This window comes from Rhinopithecus bieti, unplaced genomic scaffold (genome assembly GCF_001698545.2).
Source record: "Rhinopithecus bieti isolate Rb0 unplaced genomic scaffold, ASM169854v2 scaffold_15813, whole genome shotgun sequence".
Lineage (NCBI taxonomy): Eukaryota > Metazoa > Chordata > Mammalia > Primates > Cercopithecidae > Rhinopithecus > Rhinopithecus bieti.
In genome coordinates this window covers 2,983,996-3,011,569 of record NW_016809040.1, presented here as the reverse complement: position 1 = coordinate 3,011,569, position 27,574 = coordinate 2,983,996, and the positions used below count along the sequence as shown (strand labels likewise).

Sequence of the window (27,574 nt, the reverse complement as noted above, 5' to 3'; positions counted from 1 at the left end):
CTAATGAAGGAGAGGAAAGTGGATACTGGGGATGGCACCATAGTCTTTGCTACAAATGGTTACTACCCTGATCATATTTCTTGCATAATCAAGAGGAAAACTTCTTAACTCTTGCGGTTACTGCCTCATCGTTATATGGCATTCCATTTTACCCTTTAATTTTTACTTGCTCAAGTTTAGCCCTGCTGTACACCAGAACACATAAATAGCTTTGTTCAGGATTCTTTGTGACATTGTTCAGAGTAATATTATGGATACCTAATAAATTTTTTAAAAGACAAAATGTTCCACATTTTGTGGCCTACTCTAGACCGTTTTATGGCAAAGTGGGTGAGTATCCCTGCCTTTTACATTTCAAGTGTAGGGGTGTTTAGCTGTCTCCTCTGGCTCTCGTTTACTGACTCTTCTGAGTAAACCCATTGTTCTTTCCTTTATGCAAGAGACTACCTGAACACCCAAAGCTTGAAAGTCTCTAAGCTAGGTGCTGTAGTGTTATGTATTTCAGTAAGACATTTTCCCTACTTAATCCAGGAGCTTGTCGTTTCTTTGCTGGAAGTACACATGGATAAAATAACTGCAAGGTTTCCGAAAGACTTAAATACAAAAATGTCCCATGAAGAAAAGGGAAATACCTCATTCAGTTGTGAGTGATTAGGAATAAAAATGAATTGGAGAGGTCAAAATGTAAGCTTGTCCTTAAAAAGAAAGGACTAATTTGCAGATGGAGATGGGGTTTCTTCCTTCCGAGGTCTGCCATGGTGTAATCTGTCCTGTAATGTCTAGTGTCTACCTGCTATTATTTTCTAAATGGTGAGTTAAATGGGAAATATGTGTAGAGTACAATCATTTTTTATCCTTTGCTTTAGGTTTCGACTCATTGGTTCCCCATCTACTACTTGTCTCGTCTCAGGCAATAATGTCATGTGGGATAAGGAGGCACCTATTTGTGAGAGTAAGTTGAAATACTTTTCTCCACAAATTCCTCTATATGATCCTGACTTGCCCCTGGAGTATGAAGAATAAATCGAATCCTTCTTGCACGAAGTAGTCTCTCAGATAGTTGAAAATAGGAGTCAGATGCTTCATGGTCTTCCTGGCTTTTCTTTATCTTAAAAGGTGATTTATCTGAAACTGTGGGCTTGAACCCAAGCAAAATAGTTCTACTTTCCTATTACAATAGTAAACCTTTCCAGTATAGAGAGTGTTGTCCTTAATGAGTACATTTTAAAGGCGTTAGACAAAATTAGATCTGTCTTTGCCAACTCTTACTATCTATCAGGTTACAATTCCACAAAGTAGGCTACTCACTTTCTTGTTATTCTAATCCAAATAATAAAAGAACTCTTCTTACAGTTCTTAGCAATTTCCCTAATGCTCTGGTCATTTTGAGTTCCAATCCTCCTTCAATTCTTTTAGGCTCATGTCTTGAGTTGTATTTGTTCTTGATTAGCTGACCCTCCATTTTTCCCATAAGATATTTTTAAATGAATCTCCAAAACTTTAAAAACATGAAAGAATGATTGCAAATTAGCAAAATGTTATAGCTGTGAAGAAATCAGCATCACACACAGAATTGATGGCAGCAAAAGTAGGCACAGCCTTCCAGAAAGCTAATGGCCAATATAAACAAAAGCCTGAAAGTAAACACCCTCTGACACACAATTCCGTTTCCCAGAATTTAGCCCAAGAAAATAATCATGAAATAGTCCCATAATTTTGGTCCAGAGATACTCAATGCAATAACATTTGGGATAGTGGAAAATGTTAAACAACCTAAATGTTCAGCATGGTTTGAAAATAGCTAGTAGAAAAAATAAGGTGTATTTTAATGGCTATAAGTTTTTAAGAAATGTAAAAAAGTGCACCATGAGGAATTAAAGGTTGAGATGCCTCATCCAAGTGGGAAGAGTATATCTGTGAAGCTACATGACTGATTATTATTCAGCCACCAAATACGGTAGTATAGAAAACACATCCATCCATACATATGCATGTATCCACATAAGTATCTAAGAGGATATAATTAAATTGCTACAAATAGTTATCTTTGAACCACTTTCATTTTCTTCTTTCTTTTTGTCCATATTTTTTAAATTTCCTCCAATGAATGTGTTCATTGTATTCACTAATATTTCTACCCCCTAATTTAACATTGACTTTTAAAGATTAAATGAATGAGAATATATACAAGGTGCCTCCCATACCTGCCAAGAACTTGCAATTCTGTGAAATAATTCAAATTATCAAAGAATTATCAGCTTACTATACGAAGTTTTCTAGGCATGGCACCTTTTGTAGGGGGTTATCTTTTATAAAAAAATATTTACTGGGGGGAGGGGGAAGGAAGAGCATTAGGAGATATACCTAATGTAAATGATGCGTTAATGGGTGCAGCACACCAACATAGTACATATATACATATGTAATGAACCTGCACATTGTGCACATGTACCCTAGAACTTAAAGTGTGATAATAATAAAACCTTGAAAACATAAAAAAAGAAAGGAACCAAAAAAAAAATCTTTCCATGACATTAAATATTCTTTGAAAAATGGTTTTTAATGGGAGCGTTATATTCCAAAGTTTGTATATTCAATAAAGTATTTAATCATTCTGCTAAAAAAAAATTTTACACTTCTACATTTATAGGTCAGTAATCATTTAATTGAGTCAACACTAGTTATGTGCATATGTATGTGTAGTCACTTAGCCAATATGTGAATAATATTATCTTATGACAGAACACAGTGTTCATTTATCATTTTATTGCCCCTAAATCTGCCATTATTTCATTTTCATGCCTTATCTTTTGTGTTTCTTTTCTCTCTTTTCTTGATAAATAATGCCAGAAGTGGTATATTTAACCTGCAAAGAGTTTACTTTAATAACCTATAGGAGAAAATGTCCAGCAGTAGATAAGTACCTTAACAATCTGTGATAAAATCACATGTATTATCCACTTAAAATTATAAATATGTAAACCAAAAAATACATGGTTTTTTTGTGAAATACTTACTATGAGCAGAACCTGTATCATACACACCTAAATTTCAACTAGGTAAAAATGTCTGATTATTAGCAAATATTTTAAGAAAATAACAGTTTGGTAATTCCATTTAGAAAATTATTGGATTATTTGCATTCGGTATTTAAATTCATAGTAAAATAATTCATTATTAAAAAATAAGCTGTTTTACCACACTCTTCCTTCTCTCAGTCATATCTTGTAAGCCACCTCCAACCATATCCAATGGAGACTTCTACAGCAACAACAGAATATCTTTTCACAGTGGAACAGTGGTAACTTACCAGTGCCACACTGGACCAGATGGAGAACAGCTGTTTGAGCTCGTGGGAGAACGGTCAATATATTGCACCAGCAAAGATGATCAAGTTGGTGTTTGGAGCAGCCCTCCACCTCAATGTATTTCTACTAATAAATGCACAGCTCCAGAAGTTGAAAACGGAATTAGAGTACCAGGAAATAGGAGTTTCTTTTCCCTCAATGAGATCGTGAGATTTAGATGTCAGCCTGGCTTTGTCATGGTAGGGTCCCACACTGTGCAGTGCCAGACCAACGACAGATGGGGGCCCAAGCTGCCACACTGCTCCAGGGGTGAGTGTGAGTCATCAATACTTTGCTGGGTGTGAGGGTACATATAGATGATAGGAGTTGCTGAAATTAAGGAAGAAGTGTGTAAGGAGTATGAAACTGGCATAAACACTTTAAGCATTATAGTAGCTTCACTGTCTGTTATCTGTGTTAATACTTGTCTCAAAGTAATGGCTTATTCTCTCATCTATAGTAGACACATTTTATATGCATTTTTAAATTTACCATTTACAGCGAATATATGAGGTAGCTACTATTGGTATCTCCATTTTACTTTGAGAGAACTGAGTCTTAGTGATATTAAAGAACTTTCCCAAGGCTCTGACTCCGGAGCCTAATGATCATGTACAGTGGAATGTCTAATGAACAATAATGAGTAATAGTGATGATCATATCTCTATCCCTGGAGTGGGGCAGTAGGCAAGTGAGCCATGAGGACCAAAATGAGAGCATCAAATCAGAAAGGCCTTGGACTTCAACTCTTTCACATTATAACTGAAAAGACTGAAGCTCAGAAAAAGTGTTTGGCTCAAATCCAAACAAATATATATATACACATATATACTTGATATATAATTATATATGGTTCAGATTGAGGCTCAAATTCATTCTTGGAAGTTTGTTGATTGTTTTGTTTGTTTGTTTGAGACAGGGTCTCACTCTGTTGCCCAGGCTGGAGTACAGTTGTACAATCATAGTTCACTGAAGCCTCTAACTCCTGGGCTCAAGTAAGACCCCTGCCTCAGTCTCACAGGTAGCTGGAACTCCAGGTACACACTACCACATCTGGCTAATTTTTATTTATTTTTAGAGACAGAGTCTTGCTATGTTGCCCAGGCTGATCTTGAGCCCCTGTCTTCAAACAATCCTCCTGCCTCAGCCTCCCAAAGTACTGGGATTTCAGGCCTGAGCCACCATGCCTGCATTTTGATGCCCTGAGAACACACCAATTGTCCTATGCATGGAGGCAGCCAATATTTCGGTTAAAACATGGTCTAAGCAATAGATTCTATCACTAAAATGTCTGTAGCTTTTTTTTCTTTGAGGGGGGGTTGTTCTTTCTGTTTATTTTTAATAATCTTTAATTTTTGTGGGTACATAGTAGGTATATATATTTATGGGGTACATGAAATGTTTTGATACAGGCATGCAATGTAAAATAATCATGGAGAATGAGGTATCCATGCCCTTAAGCATTTATCCTTTGTGTTACAAAAAATCCAATTACACTCTTTCATTTTTAAATCTACAATTAAGTTATTACTAACTATAGTCACCCTGTCACGCTATCAAATACTACGCCGTATTCCTTCTTTCTTTTTTTTTTTGTACCCATTAACTGTCCCCACCTCCCCTCCCTACCCTCACCCCCTGCCCCCGTGACTTTGTTCTTGATGCCTCCTCTTTTCTTAGCTGAAATGACTTGCTTAACATGGAGTGGGAAGAATTAGAATTGGTCACAGGGACAGAAAGGAAGCTAACAGTTCAGCCTTGTGCTGACTGAAAGAGGGACAGGGAGTGAGGAAAATGAAGACTAGGTGAAGGTGTCTGTTAGATGAGACCTTGGCAACAGTACCCCTTGCTGTTGCCTTACGCATGAGCTTGAGGGACTGCCTCTGTAGGAAATGGAAGAGTGGCCAAGCCACCAACACTCACGACTCTATGCTCCATAACCAGTAGTTGAAAGCAAGAGGAATATGCTGCCTTGTAGTCTTCGGAACATGTTTCAGTAGAAAAAAACACAGACAAGCTGTTGGAGAGACTTTGATTCTAGTCACAGTTCTGCTTGGTATCCTTGGTTTCCTTGTTAGTGACGTGCGGCTACTGAACTACCAATCTTCTCTTTTAATAGCTGCACTCTGCAATGACGATTTTTAAGCTCTCTGGCAAGCATAAGATGTAGCAAAGGAAATTCCCCCATAATTAACAAGTGCTCTGGAACTGTCCTTTCCACAGTGTGTCAGCCACCTCCAGAAATCCTGCATGGTGAGCATACTCCAAGTCATCAGGACAACTTTTCACCTGGGCAGGAAGTGTTCTACAGCTGTGAGCCCGGCTATGACCTCAAAGGGGCTGCGTCTCTGCATTGCACGCCCCAGGGAGACTGGAGCCCTGAAGCCCCCACATGTACAGGTGCCTTGACTCTCTGGCTTCCAGATTGCTCTGTTTCCCCCTCACATGGAGGTCTTCTTACTCCTGTTGTTTTATTTTTCTTCTAGTGAAATCCTGTGATGACTTCCTGGGCCAACTCCCTCATGGCCGTGTGCTGTTTCCACTCAATCTCCAGCCTGGGGCAAAGGTGTCCTTTGTTTGCGATGAAGGGTGCGTGTGACCCAGGGTTGAGATCAAGGACTAAGTGTAGACAATGACTCTTTTGAGATCAGGGGTTAATCCAAAACAGGAGCTGACCTAGTAGATAAGAAGTACCCAGAGAAATGAATTTATGGAAGGGTAGTTTTGAAATAAGGGTAGGGACTAAGTGGCACCACTTTCACAAGACAATGAGAAAAGGGCACATACAGCTCAATGTCAGGTACAAGCATAAATACAGTCACTGATCTTGAATACACAGTTGGAACTTGAAGTGATGGGTATGTATTTATTTGGAGGCAAAAGAACATAATTTCATAAAAGCTGTGCTAGAAAAAAAATGAGGAATAAGACAAAAATTGTTTGTCCCATGATAAGGAAGGCAAAGGTCATCTTAGGAAACTTAAAACCAACCAACAGCAGAATCTGTAACAGTGCATGGGTAAGTGTGTTTTCACCCAATAATATATCTTCACGTCAGGAATGGCCGGTATAATTCTTTTAATGCAGGATTCTTCTCAACCACTTTGCCAGCCAATGACTTCCGGCCAGCAATGCCCCTGCCCAGGCCTTGTGTGGGCCCGGGCTCACCGCAGGAAACACCACATCTACTAGGCCCACCAGGCAGCGCCTGACTGGTGCTCTGACTCAGACCCCGGGGCCCCCACGACTGCACACTTAGCCCCTGGTGGGAGGGGGTGTGTGAGTGAGTGAGTGTGGGGTCCAGCTGGCCACTCCAAGCACCTGCACAGGAATGGGCTCTGAGCAGTGCTTGCAGCTGGACCGGGCATGTCGCACTGAAGGGAATGTCGTGGTGCCCAAACAGGGGTGCCCACGACCCTGAAGCCCAGAGGGGGTGTTACAGCATGCTAACAACTCGTAGCATTTGATAATGCCTGCAGCCCAACAGATGGCGGTGTGTTTAACAGCTCTGTCAATCCTGTAGCCCCGCTCAGGACTGCATCTCAGGGGCTGGCTTGACCCACTGCTGCTTCCTGTCACGTGGTGCAGCTGCCCTCCCACAGCAGAGGGTGGAGGGCCACAGTGTTACAGGCTTCTTTGTACCTGTGTTTGGTGGGTCCTGAGTTCTTGTCCCACATCCAAGAAATATAAAGTTATGCTATTAATGGAAGGGTGAGGAGGGCAGAGAAGAGTTTTATTGAGCGACGATCTTAGCGGAGAGGAGACACGAGGGTGGTCCCCTAGATGAAGTCAGGGGGTCTCTCTCTCTCTCTCTCTCTCAGTGTGGCTGGTTCTGGGGCTTTTATGGACTCAGAATGGGAAGCCTGTGCTGATTGGTTTGTAAGTATACAAAAAAGACTAAAACAAAGACACCACTCAAAGGTGGCCACAGCAGTGTAAAAAACCAATTAGGGAAGCGCAGGTATATGTAAAATAGATGAAGAGTGAGGAGCAATCAGAGGAAAGCACACCAAACAGGAAGAGAGGTTTTCAAGCCAGAGCATGGATTTACCTGGAACTTGTAGCGAGGCTTTAAACTGTCTTCAACTTGAAGGTCGGGTTTCATCGGGATCCGCCCCATCTGCCTAGGATTTGTCTGCCTTCTGCTTCTATCAGTTTCAAGTGGTATTATTAGTTGTTTATGTGTATCCATTACTCTTGGTGGTGTGCACTATGAGTCTGGAGGGATAACTAGATTGGGCAATTAAGCAGTTATTTTTAATGATTTCCAAGGAATCCTTGGCATTTACAAAGTCCACCATCCAATAATGATGTCTAATTTCAGAATGATTTCAGATTTCAGAAGGGAAGCAGGATTTAATAATCAGTTGGGCATTTCGGGGCAGCAAAGACTCTTACCCCCACCCTTCTTTATTTCTTAGAGCACGTGGTTCAGCATGCTTCTTTGAGCCTCCTCTGGCCCATTACAATTGTAGTGGCAAGAAGAACAGTGCCCACATTCTCTTTCTAGATGTTCCTGGCTTTGCTTACCAAATCGAGAGTTGTTCTGCCTCATGACCCACTAATGAGAATAAGTGGGATGTCAGAGAGCCATCAGTGAAAGATGACACCTGAAGGATATGGCTCTTGTGCCCATGGAGAAGTCTGGTTCTGTGTTCATGCCTTCTGTAGGTGATGCTGGGCTATGAAGTTTATATGGCAATTATGCACATCAGCTCCAATTGCTTTGCCAGTCACAGGGTACCATAGTTCTTTAGAATAAATTGGCCTTTGAGTTTCTGCCAGCTACTGAAGAATTCAGATCCCCAGTGAACTAAGACTTTCAGCTGGGCCTGAACCTAAGAACCAAATGATAGTCAAGCAGGAAAATGGTAGTGAGGAAGCTGAGCATCTGTTAGTAAAGAAATCAAGGGAGAGATGAGAATTGCTCACACATTTGCTACCACTTTTTTTTTCTTTAGGTTCCGATTAAAAGGCAGGTCTGCTAGTCATTGTGTCTTGGCTGGAATGAAAGCCCTTTGGAATAGCAGTGTTCCAGTGTGTGAACGTGAGTAGAAAGAACTATGTAGTTTGGATAACTCTCCTTATTTTTGTTTTCCAGTGTGTTTACTGCATGGAATCACCTGTTGTCTGGATCCTAACTAAATTACGGATAAAAATACTTCTTTGTTGGAAGAATTTCAAGAAGGGTCTTGTAGGTCTTCTCTGACATGTGTTTTTGTTACTAATCTGTAAATCACTTAGTTTAATGACAGTGTTTAACTTTGTGGGGAATGTGAGCAAGAAACTAGATGACATAAAGGTGCAGCACGTTTTAGTTAGTCATTTATTTTTAGTTTTCTTATCAAGGAGGAATCTTTCTTAAATGTTTATGTTTTTTTTTTCTTTTTTGAGACACAGTCACCCAGGACAGAGTGGAATGGTGCAATCACAGCTCACTGCAGCCTCAATCTCCTGGGCTCGCACCTCAGCCTCCTAGTAGTTGGGACTACAGGTGCATGCCACCACACCTGGCTAATTTTTGTATTTTTTGCAGAGATAGAATCTCGCCATATTGCCCCAGCTGGTCTCAAATTCCTGGGCTCAAGATATGTTCCTACCTTGGCCTCCAAAAGTGTTAGGATTACAAGTGTGAGCAACCATGCCCAGCCAAATTTTTATGTTCTTTTATCCCCTCACATATCATAAACAATTTAGTCAGCTTCTTATTTGACCTGCAGCATTTAATGACATAGGGCTTCCCATGTGCCAGGACTTTCCATGCATAGAAAAAGCAATGAATAGCGAGTGAATAGTGAAGACACCTCCCTACTTTCCTGGGGTGTATTTTCTTGAAGCAGACTGTGAACAAGGAAATAAATAAGTAAACAAAATTCTAAAAATTATATTACATAAAATGGTAGTTAAATAGGTATGTTATAGAGAAAATAAAACAGAGTTATATGATAAATTAGTATGGTGGAAGGAGCTGAGATGATGAAACAGTATCTGAAATGATGAGGTGCCCTAAGTTTCCAAACCATCCGCTTAAATAAAATATGCAGAAATTCAGAAAAAATTCAGAAACTCTTAGATAAAAGTACATGTTTGACATACCAAGGCATTACTGATTGATTCTATTCTGTCTACTAAAGCAAGGCAAGAATTTTTTAAACCTTTTTTTCCTGATTATTGGAAAATGTTTCTTTTAATTTGTATTGTGTTAAAATAAGTTATAGAAATCAATTCGGATACCTTATGGTGAGTATTACGGTGAAGAACATTTAATACCTGAGGAAACTCAAGTATTCAACAAACTCAACCTTACAGAGACACATAAAGCTGAAAATAAATATATAAATAAACTTAGGAAAACACAAACAGGTAAAATTCAAGCATGAGAAGTCAATCATTGTTTGATGTACTAAGTCTTTTTTATACACATAATTCTGATAAACTTGGACATCTCTTCCTAAATTCATATCAAATTAGAAACATCAAGTGCTTTTAGGGAAGGAACTGTTCTAAGCAGACTAAAAGGAGGAAGAAATGATGGCTAATAAATTGGAAGAAAAAAAGGCTCTTTGGCACCATTTAATCTGAGTCAAAAGAGCCTTATGGTGTCTGATGACGCCATTGGAAATTTGGTGTTGGTCCTGATGATAATGGTCTTGAATCACCAAGAAACATTTACATTGCTAAAGATGATAGTTCATGATTATTAAAGTTCATAGATTTCCTTGGAACTTATGGTCTCTGATGACCAAAACTTTGTCTGTCTTGAACTTCATTGTCAACCCAGGAATCTTACTATGCCTGAGTTAAAGTGGGCAACCAAATGGGTCCTTTTTAAAAAATTAAAAACAATTTGAAAAAATTGCTTTTCAAATTCATAACGAACATAGGTACCCGGGTGGCCCAGGAACACTTTGGGCTTTTGCAATAAACTGTAATTTGTCTCCATATCAGGTTAGTGCCTTCTCAAACAAAAAGCCTTTACAGATTTGAAAATTCTACCCACCTTAGTGATATTCTTTCTAAAAGAAAAAAATAATTATATTCATAGCCCACAGTCACAGGTCCAGGTCACTATTATTTCAGTCATCTTAAGTGAAACTCTAATAGAACTTAAAGCTCTTGTTTTCTTTCTAGAAATTTTTTGCCCAAATCCTCCAGCTATACTTAATGGGAGACACACAGGAACTCCCCTTGGAGATATTCCCTATGGAAAAGAAATATCTTACACATGCGACCCCCACCCAGACAGAGGGATGACCTTCGACCTTATTGGGGAGAGCACCATCCGCTGCACAAGTGACCCTCAAGGGAATGGGGTTTGGAGCAGCCCTGCCCCTCGCTGTGAACTTTCTGTTCCTGCTGGTTAGTACCTGCTTCCACATATCCTAAATGGGTTCAGAATATCGAGGTGAGAACCTCCATATTTCTGTACTGACAGTCATTTTTGCTTGTGAAAATGGCTTTGCTATGAATGTCAGAGACAGAACTACCTCCCAAGTGAATGCCAAATGGGTTCTAGTAGGCACACTGTGTCTCAGTTGTTGGTATTGTGATGGTCCTTCCTATGGGGTGAGGAGTGTGGGATGGTAAGGAGAGAAGGGGGTGGACAGTGAAGAGAATTGGTGAGGTCCAGATTTTGTAGAGAGTATTTTCAAAGTACTGAAAGCAAATGCTAAAGAAAATACTCTTTTATTCTACCTCTACTCTACTATGAGTTGTCTTTATCCTGGATAGATGGATGTACTGCGCAAAAAGTACACGATGATGACGTAATTTACTTCAAAATTGATAGTGCTATAAAAGTAATTTAAGAAACTCAGATGTAGGGATTTATACTTTTTATGTTGTTTCCAAGGGTTTGTTCAAGCCACTGACTATGTTTATTTGGTCCTTCACCTCAACGTTAATAAAGGGAGCTCAGGAGGCCCTGGAGAAGCAGAGTTTAAAATTGTACTCTTAGCCTAATGGGTGCAGCAAACCAACATGGCACATATATACCTATGTATCAAAGCTGCACATTGTGCACATGTACCCTAGAACTTAAAGTATATATATATATATATATATACACACACACACACATATATAAAGAGAGTGTGGTATTTATATATATATAAAGAAAGATTGTACTCTTAGCCTCCATAGCTCATTCCTTTGATACACTAGTCTGGCTTTAAACGACAGTACCTGACAACTGTAGGCACATGTGTGGCTGTGACTGCCCACACCAGCTCCATCTTCCAGTAAGGACAGAACAGCACTGAATCGTTAGCTTGTCGATCCCTGTGGTACTTCCCCATCTGATCCAGTTTGAAGTTAGAGACTGTAAAGGATAGTGTTTAAATGTCAAGAGGTCTAGGTTTAGAGAACCTGTCTTTCACTGATCAAATAAGAGTGAGTGGCTTATGACCTGGCTGGCTCAGGTCTTCATGAACCTCTAATTGCCAGAGATATTGGATGTGTTCATGTGTTCATATGTCTGTTTAACTGAGTGTCTTTTCTTGTGTTTGTGTGGGAACTTGTTCTCAGCCTGCCCACATCCACCCAAGATCCAAAACGGGCATTACATTGGAGGACACGTATCTCTATATCTTCCTGGGATGACAATCAGCTACATTTGTGACCCCGGCTACCTGTTAGTGGGAAAGGGCATCATTTTCTGTACAGACCAGGGAATCTGGAGCCAACTGGATCATTATTGCAAAGGTGACTTATTTCTTGTTATTTCTTATTCTTGCTGGGTTGTATGGAACATTGATACATGAGGCTTATAAGGCTGAGAGACCACTGAAATGAGCATAATGAAAGGGATAATATTTTGTCCTCTTGGCAGCTGCTTTCTTTTCATTTACATAAAATTTATTTCATCTTACTAACTGTCCTCTTTGCATGGTCGATAGCAGTGCTTCTCCATCCAGAGCATTAACACAATCAGCTGGGAACCTTGTTAAAAAGTTTCTCAAACTCCATTCCATGGCCTCTGATTCTGTTTTGAAGTGGGGTCAAAAGTCTATTTTTAACAAACTCATCAGAATGCTCTGATGCAGGAAGACCACAGTCCACATTACAAGAAATACCACTTTGTCTTCTTGGTTTCTATCAAGGAAAAAAAATATTGTAGACTAATTTTGAGAATATTACAACTGAAAAGAAGTCTGTGCTTGAAGATGAAGGACATGCTGATGGCTGGGCAGAAAAAGAAAGTAAAGCTAAGGATGAGTTAAACAAAATAAAGTAACCTGTGTGCGGTGGCTCACGCCTGTAATCCCAGCACTTTGGGAGGCTGAGGTGGGAGGATCATGAGGTCAAGAGATCGAGACCATCCTGGCCAACATGGTGAAACCCCATTTCTACTAAAAATACCAAAGTTAGCTGTGTGTGGTGGCGCACACCTATAGTCCCAGCTACTCAGGAGGCTGAGGCAGGAGAATCGCTTGAACCCAGAGGCGGAGGTTGCAGTGAGCTGAGAGCGTGCCACTGCACTCCAGCCTGGTAACAGAACGAGACTCCGTCTCAAAAAAAAAAAAAAAAAAATGAAATAAAGTAAATTAATCAGAAAGATGTATTTTAAATTTAGGCCTGGCATGGTGGCTCAGGCTGTAATCCCAGCACTTTGGGAGACTAAGGCGGGCAGATCACCTCAGGTCAGGAGTTGGAGACCAGCCTGGCCAACACGGTGAAATCTCGTCTCTACCAAAAATGCAAAAATTAATCAGGCATGGTGGCACATGCCTGTCGTCCCACATACTCGGGAGGCTGAAGCAGGATAATTGCTTGAACCCAGGAGGTGGAGGTTGCTGTGAGCCCAGATTGCACCACTGCACTCCTGCCTGGGTGACAGAGTGAGACTCAAAAAAAAAAAAAAAAGAAAGAACAAAAGAAAGAAAGATGAATTTTAAATTCAGAATCATGATTTACTAACTTCTTTGTTGTATGTGCAGAAACGGGCCAAAAGTATGCATTTAATAAAGAGCAGAGTGCCAGTATTTGTTGTGAAGCCTGAGAGAACTAACATGGTACTCTTGTTTCCTTACAGCGTGACCCAAGTGGCTCCAGGGCTAGATCACCATTAGCCTAATTCCTAATCTTTCCACAGCTTTCCAGTTGCAGAGCTGTTAATCAGAAGTGAATGCACAGTACATTCCATATTCTTTACTTTACATTAAGAAATGGGAGTCAAAAAATGTTAAATTATAAGGCTTTTGGAGGAGGAAGATTAGTAACATGTTTAAAAACACACTTTTTCTTAGCCAAGGGCAAAATAGGTTTTGCAGTCATAGATCTGTCTATTCTGCAGTTAAAACCAACAATCGGCCGGGCGCGGTGGCTCACGCCTGTAATGGCAGCAATTTGGGAGGCTGAGGCGGGCGGATCACGAGGTCAGGAGATCAAGACCATCCTGGCTAACACAGTGAAACCCCGTCGCTACTAAAAATACAAAAAATTAGCCAGGCATGGTGGTGGGCACCTGTGCTCCCAGCTACTCGGGAGGCTGAGGCAGGAGAATGGCGTGAACCCGGGAGGCAGAGCTTGCAGTGAGCCGAGATCGTGCCACTACACTCTAGCCTGGGTGAGAGCAAGACTCCGTCTCAAAAAAACAAAACAAACAAACAAACAAAAAACAACAATCAACAATAAAATATCAATTTCCTTTTGATTTATCTAATTTCAGAGGTAAATTGTAGCTTCCCACAGTTTATGAATGGAATCTCGAAAGAGTTAGAAATGAAAAAAGTGTATCACTATGGAGATTACGTGACTTTGGAGTGTGAAGATGGGTATGCGCTGGAAGGCAGTCCCTGGAGCCAGTGCCAGGAGGATGACAGATGGGACCCTCCTCTGGCCATATGTACCTCTCGTAAGTGCAAGTACAAGGAATGTGGGACCTTCCCGGTCATGGTTATTGCTCATTCATTCATCCATATTGGCATCAAGTGTGGTGTGATGTTTATGGCATATGCTACCAGCTATAGAGTACAATATGAGCGTCCACCTCTTCCAAAAATCCCAAAATGAGAGTAAGGCCAGACTTTCTCTTCTCACACCTCTCACTCCAGCTCTGCACTTTTTTTTGTCTATATCACGTGGTTGCATGAGCCACACAGTAATGATTTATTTACAGCCTACAAGCCTTAAAAGAAATGTTTTCAGCATGAGTTAGGGAGCACCTTCCAAGCTGCAGAGAGCAGCCGGCCTGTCTTCCTCACCACTGTAGGATACAGGATTTTAAGCTAGCACAGCTGGATAGAGCAGATTTAGAAATCATGTATCATTGAGCTCTGTAGAAGAGAAGCCCTCTGCTGGCAACTGAAAGGTACTGCAAGATAGAAAATTCTGCCCACATCATGGAGCAGATGAGCAAAATTATGAACAGCCTTTCTTAATCCAAGTTAGTGTTACACTTTCCCCTCTCCCCATCTCTTATGACTCTTCTAATACATGGTTCTACACCAAGATTGTTCAAGATCCAGTTTTACAATTAATCCTGTAAATATGCTAATATGACTCACAGATAATATTTCTAAATTATCAGCTTGACACCCCCTTAATATCAAATTATATTCACTTTTTTGGCAAAAGTCTCACTGGATAACTTACTAAATGGCTTTAGAGTATTCTGAAGATCTGGCTGGGACTGAAAGAAAACTCACATAGTTGGAGAACCTACTGTATCAAATATTAGAACAAAATATAAAGCAACAATACAGAAGTCACTTTGCACCAGCACAAGAAGAGACATACAAATAAGTGGAACGAAATTGATATTAATAAAATAAAGGGGCCGGGTATAGTGGCTCATGTCTGCAATCCCAGCACTTTGGGAGACCAAGGCGGATGGATCACCTGAGGTCAGGAGTTCAAGATCAACCTGGCCAACATGGTAAAACCCCATCTCTACTAAAAAACAAAAAAATTAGCCAGTCATGGTGGCAGATGCCTGTAATCCCAGCTACTCAGGAGGCTGAGTCAGGAGAATGACTTGAACACAGTAGGTGGAGGTTACAGTGAGCTGAGATTGCTCCACTGCACTCTGGTCTAGGCGACAAGAGCAAAACATTTTTTAAAAATTGTCCATTAAATTAACAATAAAAAGATTGTTAGGTGAACACCCAATGAAAAGCAAGGATGTGATGAAACTGATATTGTTGTACATTGAAGGTACTATTGTAAATTTGCAAAAACTCTTACGAAAAGCAATTACGCGATGTATGTGAAAAATAATACAACTATTCCTGCCAGTTAGCCCTCCTAGAAATCTAATCTAAGGAAAAATATAAAATATTAAAATATTTTATTAAGCATTTTATTAAGAGTCTCATGAGACAGAAACCTAGAAACGACTTAGATGCAGAATAGAAGCCATTGAATGCACTATGATGCATCTACTAGATTATATTAGTTAGCCTTTGTTGTAACTTATATTTCTAGTATATAATTATGTGAAAACACACACATGAGAAAATGTGCCAGAACAGAATGTATCAAAACATTTTTTGGGTACTAGGATTGGAGTGATTTTTTCTTTAGTTCTGTATTATAAATTTTCTTCTGTAATTGTATTGATATTAATTTTTAAAAGTCTTCTCTGAGTGCAGAAGGTAAAATGAGAGTATGTGAATGAAACCAATGGCTTTTTGCATTAGAAAAAATATTAGACTGAGTCCTGGAGAAAAATTAGAATGACTTGTCACTGGCTGAGAGGTCCTGCTTAATCACGTTGCATGCCAGAGTGACGTTTGTGACTTTTGACTTCCTTTTAGGTGCACGTGATGCTCTAATAGTTGGTAAGTTTCATGAAAGGTTTGCTGAGGAATTCTGGCATCTATAACAGTAAGTACCTACCTATAATGAATGAAATGCAAAAAGAGAGATCAAAATATCTTGAGTTGTAAAGAGATCAAAATATCTTGGGTTGTAAGTTCAACTAGAAAGAAAATAGTGATAAGTTAGGCCACGAGATGGTGAAACTGGCGTCGTCATATGCATACCAAACAACCTTCATCAACGGCTCTTTACTATCTTTGGACCATTACAAATGAATAATCATTCATCAAAAATTGTCAAAAATTCTTTATTTGAATGTGCTGGGAGAATGCAACTTCCTTCGGTTGTAACCTGGAGTATACTTCCAGATGGTGATTGTGCTCATTTGCACAAACAGAAAGCCACAAGATCAGTCTTCTGAGCCCATATCTGTGATCTGCCTATGTTAGAAGAATAGTTTTGTAATAGAGTCTGCTTCCAACAGAATACTGTGGCATATTATTCTTACATCCCTTTTTACACATCTGGACACTGAGACACAGAGAGTTTATGTAACTTGCCCAAGACCACAGAATGGGATAGCCTGGGTCTAGCTACCTGTGGAGACTGTGCATTTTAACAATCAATAAATGGACAAAGGATCTACATATATAATTTAACAAGAGAGAAAATTCCAGTATTGTCACAATGAAATGCCTGTATGTTAAGCCTTAGGCAAGAGACATGGGCAGGGCCATGGAGAGCTGGTGGCCAGCTGCCCCATCGCGGTTCTCACTTACTTTTGGAAAAGCTGATGTTGGACTAAAGGTTACAAAACAGCTCAGATCACACCTTAACTATAATAACCCCGTGGGAGTAAGACTAATGCTATAGAAACCCAGAGTAAAGCAGAATGTATAGTTACATCTAAAAAAAAAAAAAAAGCATTGGCAATCTGTAGTGTGACTGGATACTAAGACAGAATTTAAACCCTATGAGTTATATTTTCCATGCATTTAATTACCTTGTTTTTCTGCCTAGGCACTTTATCTGGTATGATCTTTATTTTATTCATCATTTTCCTCCCTTGGATAATTCTAAAGTACAGAAAAGAGTAAGTATAGCCATATTATCCCAAGAAATGTAAACTGTACTTACCCCTGCTTGGAAGGCAAAAGAAAGTAAAAGACAAACAAACCCATTGCTACATAAACAGATGTGGTAATTCTTATAAAGAAGATCCTTGACACACAGTATAGACAAAGAGGTATTTACACTAAAGGAAGTATATAGGATACTAAGAACAATTAAAGAAAAAAAAAAAAAAAAACAGCAGCTGGGCCAGGTATGGTGGCTCATGCCTGTAATTTCAGCACTTTGGGAGGCCAAGGTGGGCAGATCACTAGAGGCCAGGAGTTCGAGACCAGCTTGGGCAACATGGTAAAACCCCGTCTCTACTAAACACAAAAAAATTAGCCGGGTGAGGTGGGACACATCCCTGTAATCCCAGCTACTCGGGAGGCTGAAGCACAAGAATTGCTTGAACCCGGGAGGCAGAGGCTGTAATGAGCCAAGACTGTGCCGTTGCATTCCAGCCTGGGTGACAGAGTGAGACTACATCTCAAAACACACACACACACAAACACACACACACACAGAGACACACACACACAGCATTTTAAGAAGGAATTGAGTTCTACAGAAAGAGAAAGTAGGCAGACGGAGTTTTTAAAAAGTTGTTCATGAGGCTGCTGATATCCTAGTTTTGCTAAGACATTGCAGACACCTACCTCTAAGCCCAGATCCTATCATAGCACTAGAAGTTAGATTGGGTCACTTATGGCACACATAGCCTGCCAGTGGGGAAGAATTGAGCCTTTCCATTGGGTATTTCAATATATAAACAAATATTTTCTAAACACCATTAACTTTATTTTTTTAAGACAGAGTCTTGCTCTGTCACCCAGGCTGGAGTGCATGGAGAGCATGATCTTGGTTCACTGCAACCTCTGCCGACCGGATTCAAGTGATTCTCATGCCTCAGCCTCCTGAGTAGCTGAGACTACAGACATATGCCACTACACCAGGCTAATTTTTGTATTTTTAGTAGAGAAAGGGTTTTGCCATCTTGGTCAGGCTGGTCTCGAACTCCTGACCTCAAGTGATCCACCCGCCTCAGCCTCCCAAAGTGCTGGGATTACAGGTGTGAGCCACTGGACCCAGCCATCATTAATTTTTTAAACTTGAAAGAAAAAAAAAACTTGCAAAGACTAAGATCTGAATAAAGAAATGTCTTTGACAGGGAAGAGAACCTACACAGCTTTTGAACTGGTTGACTGAATTATAACAACATCAGTGAAGCCAGAATCAATAATATCAATGTTATTAGTTGATGAGCAAATTGTATACCCATAGAAAAACTGAACTCGTAACTTTTAAGTGAACAGTTTTCTATAGCAAATATTCTAAACAAGTGCAGTTCCCTACAACAAGCTTTACAGAAATTGAAGTTTTGATATTTCACAAAGCTGCCAATATACTTTTTAAAAAGTAGTTTGTCATAGTAGATCTTGCTGTAAACAACCTGGTCAGGAACTCAATTTCGTGGGAAAATAGTGAATGAGTAGAGATTTAAATTTAAATATTTATCCTTCCTGGACTATGTTCTCTATATTTTCTGGGCTTGACCATTTTCTTGCTTTCTCATTACAAAAGAAAAGGGTAAGTAGACTGGGGACGCTTTATCTTAAGGTACTTGTGTCCATACATTTTTCCTCTTAAAGCTTTTCTTATTAGTCCAATTTTAGGTGATATATTAGTGAGTTAATTTTTTTAAAAAAATTACTAAATCTGAATTAAAGAAGTTGGGGCTTCTAATTTCCTGTATCTATACCAGTCTCTAGTTGAAACCACACAGGGGAAATGATTGTCTCTTCCTCTTGAAAATATTCAAGATACTTTAATATCTTGAAGATATTTGAATATCTCCACCCTTCTAACTATGTCATTCTTCATTCCTTATGGCCCATTCCTTGTTAATCAACTAAAGGGTCAGATTCCCAAGCCTAACTACTGATTTGTTTCACCCACGTATTTTAAGATCATTTCCTCATATTAATCATCTTCAGGCATAAACATGACTCAATAACCATTTCATAAAATTATTTCTTTAGAAATGATTATCTTGTATAATCTAAGCAACCACAGAGCATATACCATTCCTTCATGTTTTCTATCTCGTAAAACCTGCCTCCTATTTTTTTCATATTCTTTTAAAGTGTAATGTCCATGGCACAACCATTCTCTCTCTGACCAGTGGCTACCAGAAATGTGGCAGAAAGAAAGATCATGATCCTTGTTAGACTTAAAGGTCAGGGAGGTAAACCTCCCAAACATCTATGTAACCCACACTAAAACCTATTATATATGTGTAATCCAGGAAAATTTTTAAATGTTTTCTAAACTTTTACTTTTGACCTGTTTCACTTCTTGGGACTGTAACTGCCTGAAGGGTTCTTCCTGCCTGTCATACAGACAAAACCAGTTCCGTGAGATCATGGTATATTGCAGTAAAGAAAGAGTTGAATTAACACAAGGCCAGTCACGTGGAAGAACTGGAGTTATCACTCAACTCAGTCTCCCCAAGAACACAGGGGCTACGGTTTTTATAGATCATCTGGTAGGAAGGGAGCTAGGGAATGGGTACTACTGGTTGGTTGGGGATGGGAGTGTGGGAAATGGTCCTCAAGTGCTGTATCCACCTCTGGTTGGGGGCCACAGGACCAGTTGAGTCATGAGTCACAGGTGCAGGTAGAGTCAGTCAGTTGCCAAATGTAAAAACCTGAAAAACATCTCAGAAGACCAATCTTACATTCTACAATAGTGATGTTATCTATAGGAGCAATTAGGGAAGTCACAAATCTCTGAGCAGTAATGGATTATAAAACTATGCCTATATTTTAGCAGAGTTCAGGTCCCTCTCATAATCCTAAACTCTTGGCCTTTCATTAGCTCTCAGGTCCTGAGCAAGGTGGAGCTAGTCTTAGGAAGAGACTGTTATTATCCTTGCTCCAAAGTTAAATTATAAACTAAATTCCTTTCATGGTTAGCTTGGCCTACACCCAGGAATGAGCAAAGCCAGCCCACCCGTAAGGCTGGAAGCAAGATGAAGTCAGCCGTGTTAGATTTCTTTCACTCTCATAATCTTTGCAAAGGTGGTTTCAGGATAGTGAGTGCATTTCTCTAACAAAACAGCATTGATTTTCTTGTTAGAAATAACACATAGCTAAAATTGGGAAAAGAAGTAATAAACTTAAATAATCAGAAGGCAGAGGTCCCTTCTCTTGGAAGGAGTTGGGCTGATTAATCATGCAGTCATACCTCCTTGAGTGGGTGTGGCCAATAGCTAAGTCATTGTGGCTACATGACGAGCGCTGATTATTCCTTATCTGGAGCTCAAGCTTTCCTCACAGAAACACAAGGGCATAAAGGGCTTCATGGCAAAGAAGAAGGAAGCCATGTGGGAAACGCATAATATGAGTGGAGAGTATTGTAGTGGTCCTCAAGTCAGAAGAGCTGTTTATCCTGGAGCTGAAAAGACTGACAGAGATAGAATAGTGTAGAACAAGATGGCCTGCTCTATGGGAGAGCCACTATCACACCAGGCCTGGAGAGGTTCAGGCTGACGTCTATCTTAAACACTGGAGACAATTCAGAAGCTGCATGAGCAGTCTAAAGACGTAGCAAGAAACTAAAATGAGGCTGGGCGCAGTAGCTCAGGCCTGTAATCCCTGCACTTTGGGAGGCTGAGGCGGGTGGATCACCTGAAGTCAGGAGTTTGAGATCAGCCCGGCCAAGATGGCAAAACCCTGTCTCTACTAAAATACAAAATTAGCCTGGTGTAGTGGCACATGCCTGTAGTCCCAGCTACTCAGGAGGCTGAGGCAGGAGAATCGCTTGAACCCAGGTGCTGGAGGTTGCAGTGAGCTAAAATCGTGCCACTGTACCCCAGCCTGGGCAACAAAGGCAAAACTCCATCTGAGAAAAAAAAAAAAGAAAAACAAACAAACAGAAAAAAACAAGAAAAGAAACTAAAATGAGACAGAAATAGAAGGAATACACACACACAAATGATCTCACCTTCTTTAAAATGCTCCTCAAGGAGGCCTACTTTAACTATCCTAGTAGAGATGATAGGATCCCACCCCCACATTCCCAATCTCTCTTATCCTGCTTTATTTTTTTATAGATTTGTCCTCTTTCATTATAGTTAATTAAATAATTACATTCCATGTTTATTCTCTCTCCCTCAATGAAGTCGAGAATTTTTGTCCTTTCTTCGCCAATGGATACATAACAAATCTAAACTGTCCCTGGAACAAAGAGAGTCTCAATAAATATTTATCAAATGAATGAGTGAGCTAAACACCACTAAGAGTGTTACCACAAGGGGAAATTTCTGCCCGAATTCTCTACCAAGTTAAATAGTGCATCTTTAACTTGTCCTAAACTTACTCCAGGTTTCAAGGCTGCTCCTAGTTCTAATATACCAACTGTCTCAATCTGTTGGTATATATAGTTGGACAGCTATACCAAAAACTTATATAGACTGGGTGGATTCAATAAGCATTTAAGCTAAGTGCAGTGGTACCCACCTATAGTCCCAGCTACTTGGGAGGCTGAGGCAGGAGTGCTGCTTGAGTCCATGAGTTTCAGGCCAGCGTGGGCAATATGGCAAGACCCTGTTCCTAAAAATCATTATTTCATTTCTAAAAACCAAGCATTTATTTTTCATAGTTCTGGTAGGTAGAGAGTCCAAGATCAAGGCAACTGCATATTCAGTGTCTGGTGAGGCTTGCTTTCTAGTTAAAAGACTTCAATCCTCACATCAGGGAAAAGGAGTGAAGGAGCTCTCCTGATCTCTTTTCTAAAGGCACTAGTCCCATTCACAAGGGCTCTGCTCTCAGGATCTAATTACTTCTCAAAGGTCCTACCTTTGAGATCCTATAGTAATTAGATCCTATAAATTTTCAACATATAAATTTGGAAGGATACAAACATTCAGTCCATTGTACCAACACTGAATTTAGTAAGCACATCTGCTTAAACGATATCACTATTTGTTGATTTTATGTGCCTTCTCAATCCTCAGCTTTCCCTGATTAAGAATACCTGATTACTCTGCCCATTTCCTCTGCGCCCTCCACCTTGGCCTTTCCACTCTCTATTACCACTATCTCTTGACTTCTTGGTCTCCACTCTACTCCTCACCATCCCTGCTCCCTGGACTGTGAGCCCCTGTGAGCAGCGACCACCTATATCCACACAAAACAATTTTTATTTAATGATTTTTTAATCTCTACTTGTACAGCAGTCAAGATTAATAAAAGAGGAGCAACGGTTAATGTATTTACAAAACAGTTAACATGTTTATTTATAGATTTATTTACCATTTATTATCTTCTTTGGTCCTCAAAACGACTCTGTGAAGTACGTAGGCCCAATCGTATTGTTATCCCAAAGCATAAAACACTTTAGGTTCAAAGAAATTCAGTGGCTTGTTTAAAACCAGTAGGAAGTTGTTAGGAATTAGGCCTTTAGTCCGGATTATTTAACTCGAAATCTTGAACTCTTTGTGCTAGTATTTTGACAACGTTAGTTTCCATTTCTGAATCTGACTCTATATTACTGAAATTCAGTATCCAGAACTGTATATAGTACAAACCTAAAGTATTTTCCTTTTTTCTTTCAATATTCTTTTTCTCCCTATGTTTTACTGAATTTGTTTTAGCTACTCTGGTATATTGAACCAGTATCTTTCTAGAAAGCAGTATACAATCTCTCCTTTTTGTTACTCTATATTCTGAGTTATTAGGCTATGAAAAATTAAGGTATTTCTTTAAGGGCATCTTTCCGTATTGAGATTTCCTGGCCTTTCACATAGACTTGGCAAGTTCTTCTTGTGATTTAATCTCCCTGCCTTGATATGTCACTAGTTAAAAATATGCTCCCTGCCCATTTTGATATTTCATTGTGTATTTACAACAATAATTTGTGATAATGTCAAATAAGATAGGTCATGCACTGATCACTGAGAAATAATACTGGGTAGACTTCTTCATTCAGAGCCCATTATTGCCTCTTGTTACTGCCTCATACCCACTCCCATTTCTACACAAAACAGCCTTGTCCACAGTCAAAATTTCAAAGTTCCCATTGTTGTGATGCTTACAATGATAAACTACTTAAGGCCATCCTCTGTGAAGGCTCCCTGAATTTTCCTCTGTTCACATTAACCACCAGTAACTAACCAGATAGCTCTTCATTCAACATATACTCACCAAGATCATATTCTCCAAAACCCCACATATCACTCATCACCCAAGACCACTTTCAAAACATTACTCATCTTACCACTTAATCACCACTCGTTGGAAGGTCACACCACCTGGCTATATACCCCTCCACTCTTCCTCACCCGTGGATCTCAAGTGTGCCTTCCCTATCCTATGAAAACTCTGTCCCCTGAAGCAGTCTGCCTCTTTTTCTCAAATGACGCTGTCATTCTGATTTCCGTAAGGGGGTAAAGAGCAACTGAGTGATGAGGAAATAGTAGTATGTGTTGAAGTGAGTTAACTCTTCAAGCTTCCGTTCTTAAATCCCTAATACCAATGCATACGTAACATTTCCAGGTACTGGTACTGTTTTATCATTTCATTGATAAAAGATGAAGTGTTTATTAACCTCCAAACAGGCAGTGTACCATACCAAGTGAGGACGAGGGATTTGCAACCGCTAAGGCCTGTGTTCACAGTCACTCACTCTCTATGAGACCCTGAGCAAGATACTTATCCTCAGTAAATTTCATTGTCCCTGCCTGTGAAATGGAGATAATAATAGTTCCTACCTTATTTAACATAGTGCCTCACTTATGATGCATGTCAGAAAATGTTAGCTATTATTTACACATGATTGTTATTACTGATATTCAAAAGTGAGTAAATATTACTTTTTACTGTCAGTTCTTAAATACCTTCATGACAGCTACTGCTGCTCCCCTAACTGTGGGTATTGCTTGTACAGAAAACAGAACATATATCTTCACTATAGGAGAAAAAGGAAGCCGCGTGTAACATTGCAGTGCAGAGTCATTCGTGTTGTGCAGCTTAAGTGTCAAAATCTTGATGTAAAACCCTATTTACTAATCAAAATTATGTCAGAAATAGTGAAATGCATTAAGGCATGGACATCTGCCTATAAACAATTTAGAGTATTCTGACACAAAATATAGGATGATTTTAGTATTATTTTCTAATCTAAGTTTTTGCTTAGTATTAAAAGATGAGATTTGGTTATGATTTTCCTTTCAGACATCTTGCAAAGACATCAGGAACTTAAGGCAAATGATACCTTAAATTTCCAAATGCAAATTACTAATTTCTTTCAAAACAGATACTTAAATGATTAAGACAGTTTTTCTATTTTTTTTCACTCTGCCAATTAGCAATAATGCACATGAAAAACCTAAAGAAGTGGCTATCCATATACAGTCTCAAGGAGGCAGCAGCGTTCATCCCCAAACTCTGCAAACAAATGAAGAAAATAGCAGGTACCTATATACATACTGAATTCAAAATGTTTTCAACAACTCAGATATCAAAAATGGAAACAAGACTTGAATATGATATTGTACTAGGAAGGTTATTGATACCAAAGAAGTTAGAAAGTACTTCAGGAGCTGGAAACTTCTTTATTTTTTTATAGGATGATTATTGTCATTTCCACTGATTTGGGGTGATCACTCTAAGTCAGTGCAGTGACAGTCACTACTCTTTCAAAGCATTCCTGTAATTTCCTGGATTTATGCTATGAAACTTTGAGAAGTAGTATGCTTTTCTTTTTCTTGTGGAACCCAAGCATTTGCTGCTTGTTTGTATGTCCAAGTCTTCCAGCTTCCCGTAAATGCACAGAGTCACTTTAATGTCCTCTGGAGACTTTCACTTTACCTCCCCAGCCTCCAACTCCCTTGATTTCTGACTTCCACTGAATTCTCTACTTCATTTGGCCTCTTTGACTGCCCCTTCTTTTGGTCCTCATTCTCTTGGGCTTATTAAATTCCTAACCTCTCATTCTACCTATTCAAAGCAGGCTTACTGCAAGCTGTTGTGTAGTACATATTGCTGAAGATTTGGAGTGAAAAGGGAAATTACACCATAATCAAAAGTGGTATATATCAATATTAGAAATCACTGAACTAAAAAATAACTAGCACACCAGGGACCCGAAAACTACCACCTGTGAGCCAAATCCAGCTGGCCACTTATTTTTGTAAATAAAGTTTTACTGGGGGACAGCCACACGCATTCGTTTGTCTGCTGTCTCTGGCTCCCTTTTATACTACAACAGTAGAGCTGAGTAGTTGCCACAGAGACCCCAAAAGCCAAAAGTATTTACTATCTGGCCCTTTAGTGGAAGACTTTGCAAACCCCTGAACTATATCATACGATGAGATATTTCTCACTGGCTAGTTCCCCTTTTAACCTGGGCTTTCCATCCTCTTCCTAGGCCTCTCCCTCTCAGTGGATACTCCCCTCCTTTGTTCAGATCTTTACTGCATTCTCGAGGTATGCAGTAAATACAGGCATTTAGACTCCCGGGCTTCTTGCAAATACAAAACTCCATTTTTCCTTAACATCCAGAGCAATTTATTTGGCTCTGGCTTCCTTTGGCTATGCCCAAGAATCCTAAAATGTCCTACCCATAGGTGTTCGGGGCATTTTTGGGAACAAGATCATCACATGCCCTAGAACAGAATTAGGCCAGTCTTGTAGAAAGCAGAAGCAAAAGCACCACAGTCATTACTAAATTTCCTTTCTTTATGTCCCACCTCTTTCTCATATACATGCGCATTAATCTAAACCTGGCATGTTAAACCTACACACATCAGAAATCCTAAATTCAACAGAGGACAGTGGAAGGGGCCACAAGAAAAGGAAAGGAAGTGGAAAAAGGTATTTTATACTTAACCAATATAAGTAGAAGCAATTCAAACTTTTCTAAACAAAAAATTACAGATTATGTCCTATTTTCTCCTATAATAGAAATGAATTTGCAATGCCCTGTTTATTATCTGTCTTCCTAGTCGTTTTGCTTCTAGCTTATCTGTCATTACTGTTTATGAAAACAAATAAAATATGCAATGCTTTTTTGAAATTCAGGATTGATATTTTACTTTTTGAAGCTTTAATGTCTGTCCTGATTCTTCTCAGATGGGCATTTGTATACACTGGGGGATACATGGTTAATGCTAATGTACCAACGAGATATAAAATCATAAGATGAAAATGGCATGGTTTCCTAGAGAATATATTTTCTAATGTTACTCCAATTGTTCAAATAAAAATTGTATTATTTCAACATTAACACAAACACATTTATAAGGGAGCAAAAGACGAATAAATAATGCAGGAAGTTTAAGATAAAATAAGATAGAAAATATTGTGTTTTCAGGGATGCTTTAACCTATATCTCCAAAGTTCTTGGATGAGGTACGTCACCATCATCGAAGACCAAAGGTACATAAAACCACAAAGATAGGGAAAAAACAGAGCAGAAAAGCTGAAAATTCTAAAAATCAGAGCACCTCTCCCCCTCCAAAGGAACACAACTCCTCACCAGCAATGGAACAAAGCTGGATGGAGAATGACTTTGACAAGTTGAGAGAAGAAGGCTTCAGACGATCAAACTTCTCAGAGCTAAAGGAGGAAGTTCAAACCCATTGCAAAGAAACTAAAAACCTTGAAAAAAGATTAGACAAATGGCTAACTAGAATAACCAGTATAGAGAAGTCCTTAAATGACCTGATAGAGCTGAAAACCATGGCATGAGAACTACGTGACAAATGCACAAGCTTCAGTAGCTGATTTGATCAACTGGAAGAAAGGGTATCAGTGACTGACAGTCAAATGAATGAAAGGAAGTGAGAAGAGAAGTTTAGAGAAAAAAGAGTGAAAAGAAATGAACAAAGCCTCCAAGAAATACGGGACTATGTGAAAAGAACAAATCTCGTCTGACTGGGGTACCTGAAAGTGACTGGGAGAATGGAACCAAGTTGGAAAACACTCTGCAGGATATTACCCAGGAGAACTTCCCCAACCTAGTAAGGCAGGCCAACATTGAAATTCAGGAAATACAGAGAACGCCACAAAGATACTCCTCTAGAAGAGAAACTCCAAGACACATAATTGTCAGATTCACCAAAGTTGAAATACAGGAAAAAATGTTAAGGGCAGTCAGAGAGAAAGGTCAGGTTACCCACAAAGGGAAGCCCATCAGACTAACAGCAGATTCTTGGCAGAAACTCTACAAGCCAGAAGACAGTGAGGGCCAATATTCAACATTCTTAAAGAAAAGAATTTTCAACCCAGAATTTCATATCCAGCCAAACTAAGTTTCATAAGTGAAGGAGAAATAAAATCCTTTACAGA

At 39.5% G+C, this 27,574-nt stretch overlaps 1 protein-coding gene across 1 annotated transcript in view; it reads left to right on the top strand.

Moving 5' to 3' along the window:
* Window positions 1-27,574, top strand: part of CR1 (complement C3b/C4b receptor 1 (Knops blood group)) — a 66,515-nt gene that overhangs the window by 31,801 nt on the left and 7,140 nt on the right. The window contains exons 9-19 of the mRNA XM_017888291.1: window positions 867-952; window positions 3,219-3,617; window positions 5,571-5,747; window positions 5,834-5,936; window positions 8,309-8,394; window positions 10,479-10,706; window positions 11,874-12,050; window positions 14,017-14,202; window positions 16,106-16,129; window positions 17,130-17,202; window positions 24,592-24,696. Coding sequence (XP_017743780.1) covers window positions 867-952; window positions 3,219-3,617; window positions 5,571-5,747; window positions 5,834-5,936; window positions 8,309-8,394; window positions 10,479-10,706; window positions 11,874-12,050; window positions 14,017-14,202; window positions 16,106-16,129; window positions 17,130-17,202; window positions 24,592-24,696 — 1,644 coding nt within the window. The remainder of the gene's footprint in view (window positions 1-866; window positions 953-3,218; window positions 3,618-5,570; window positions 5,748-5,833; window positions 5,937-8,308; window positions 8,395-10,478; window positions 10,707-11,873; window positions 12,051-14,016; window positions 14,203-16,105; window positions 16,130-17,129; window positions 17,203-24,591; window positions 24,697-27,574) is intronic.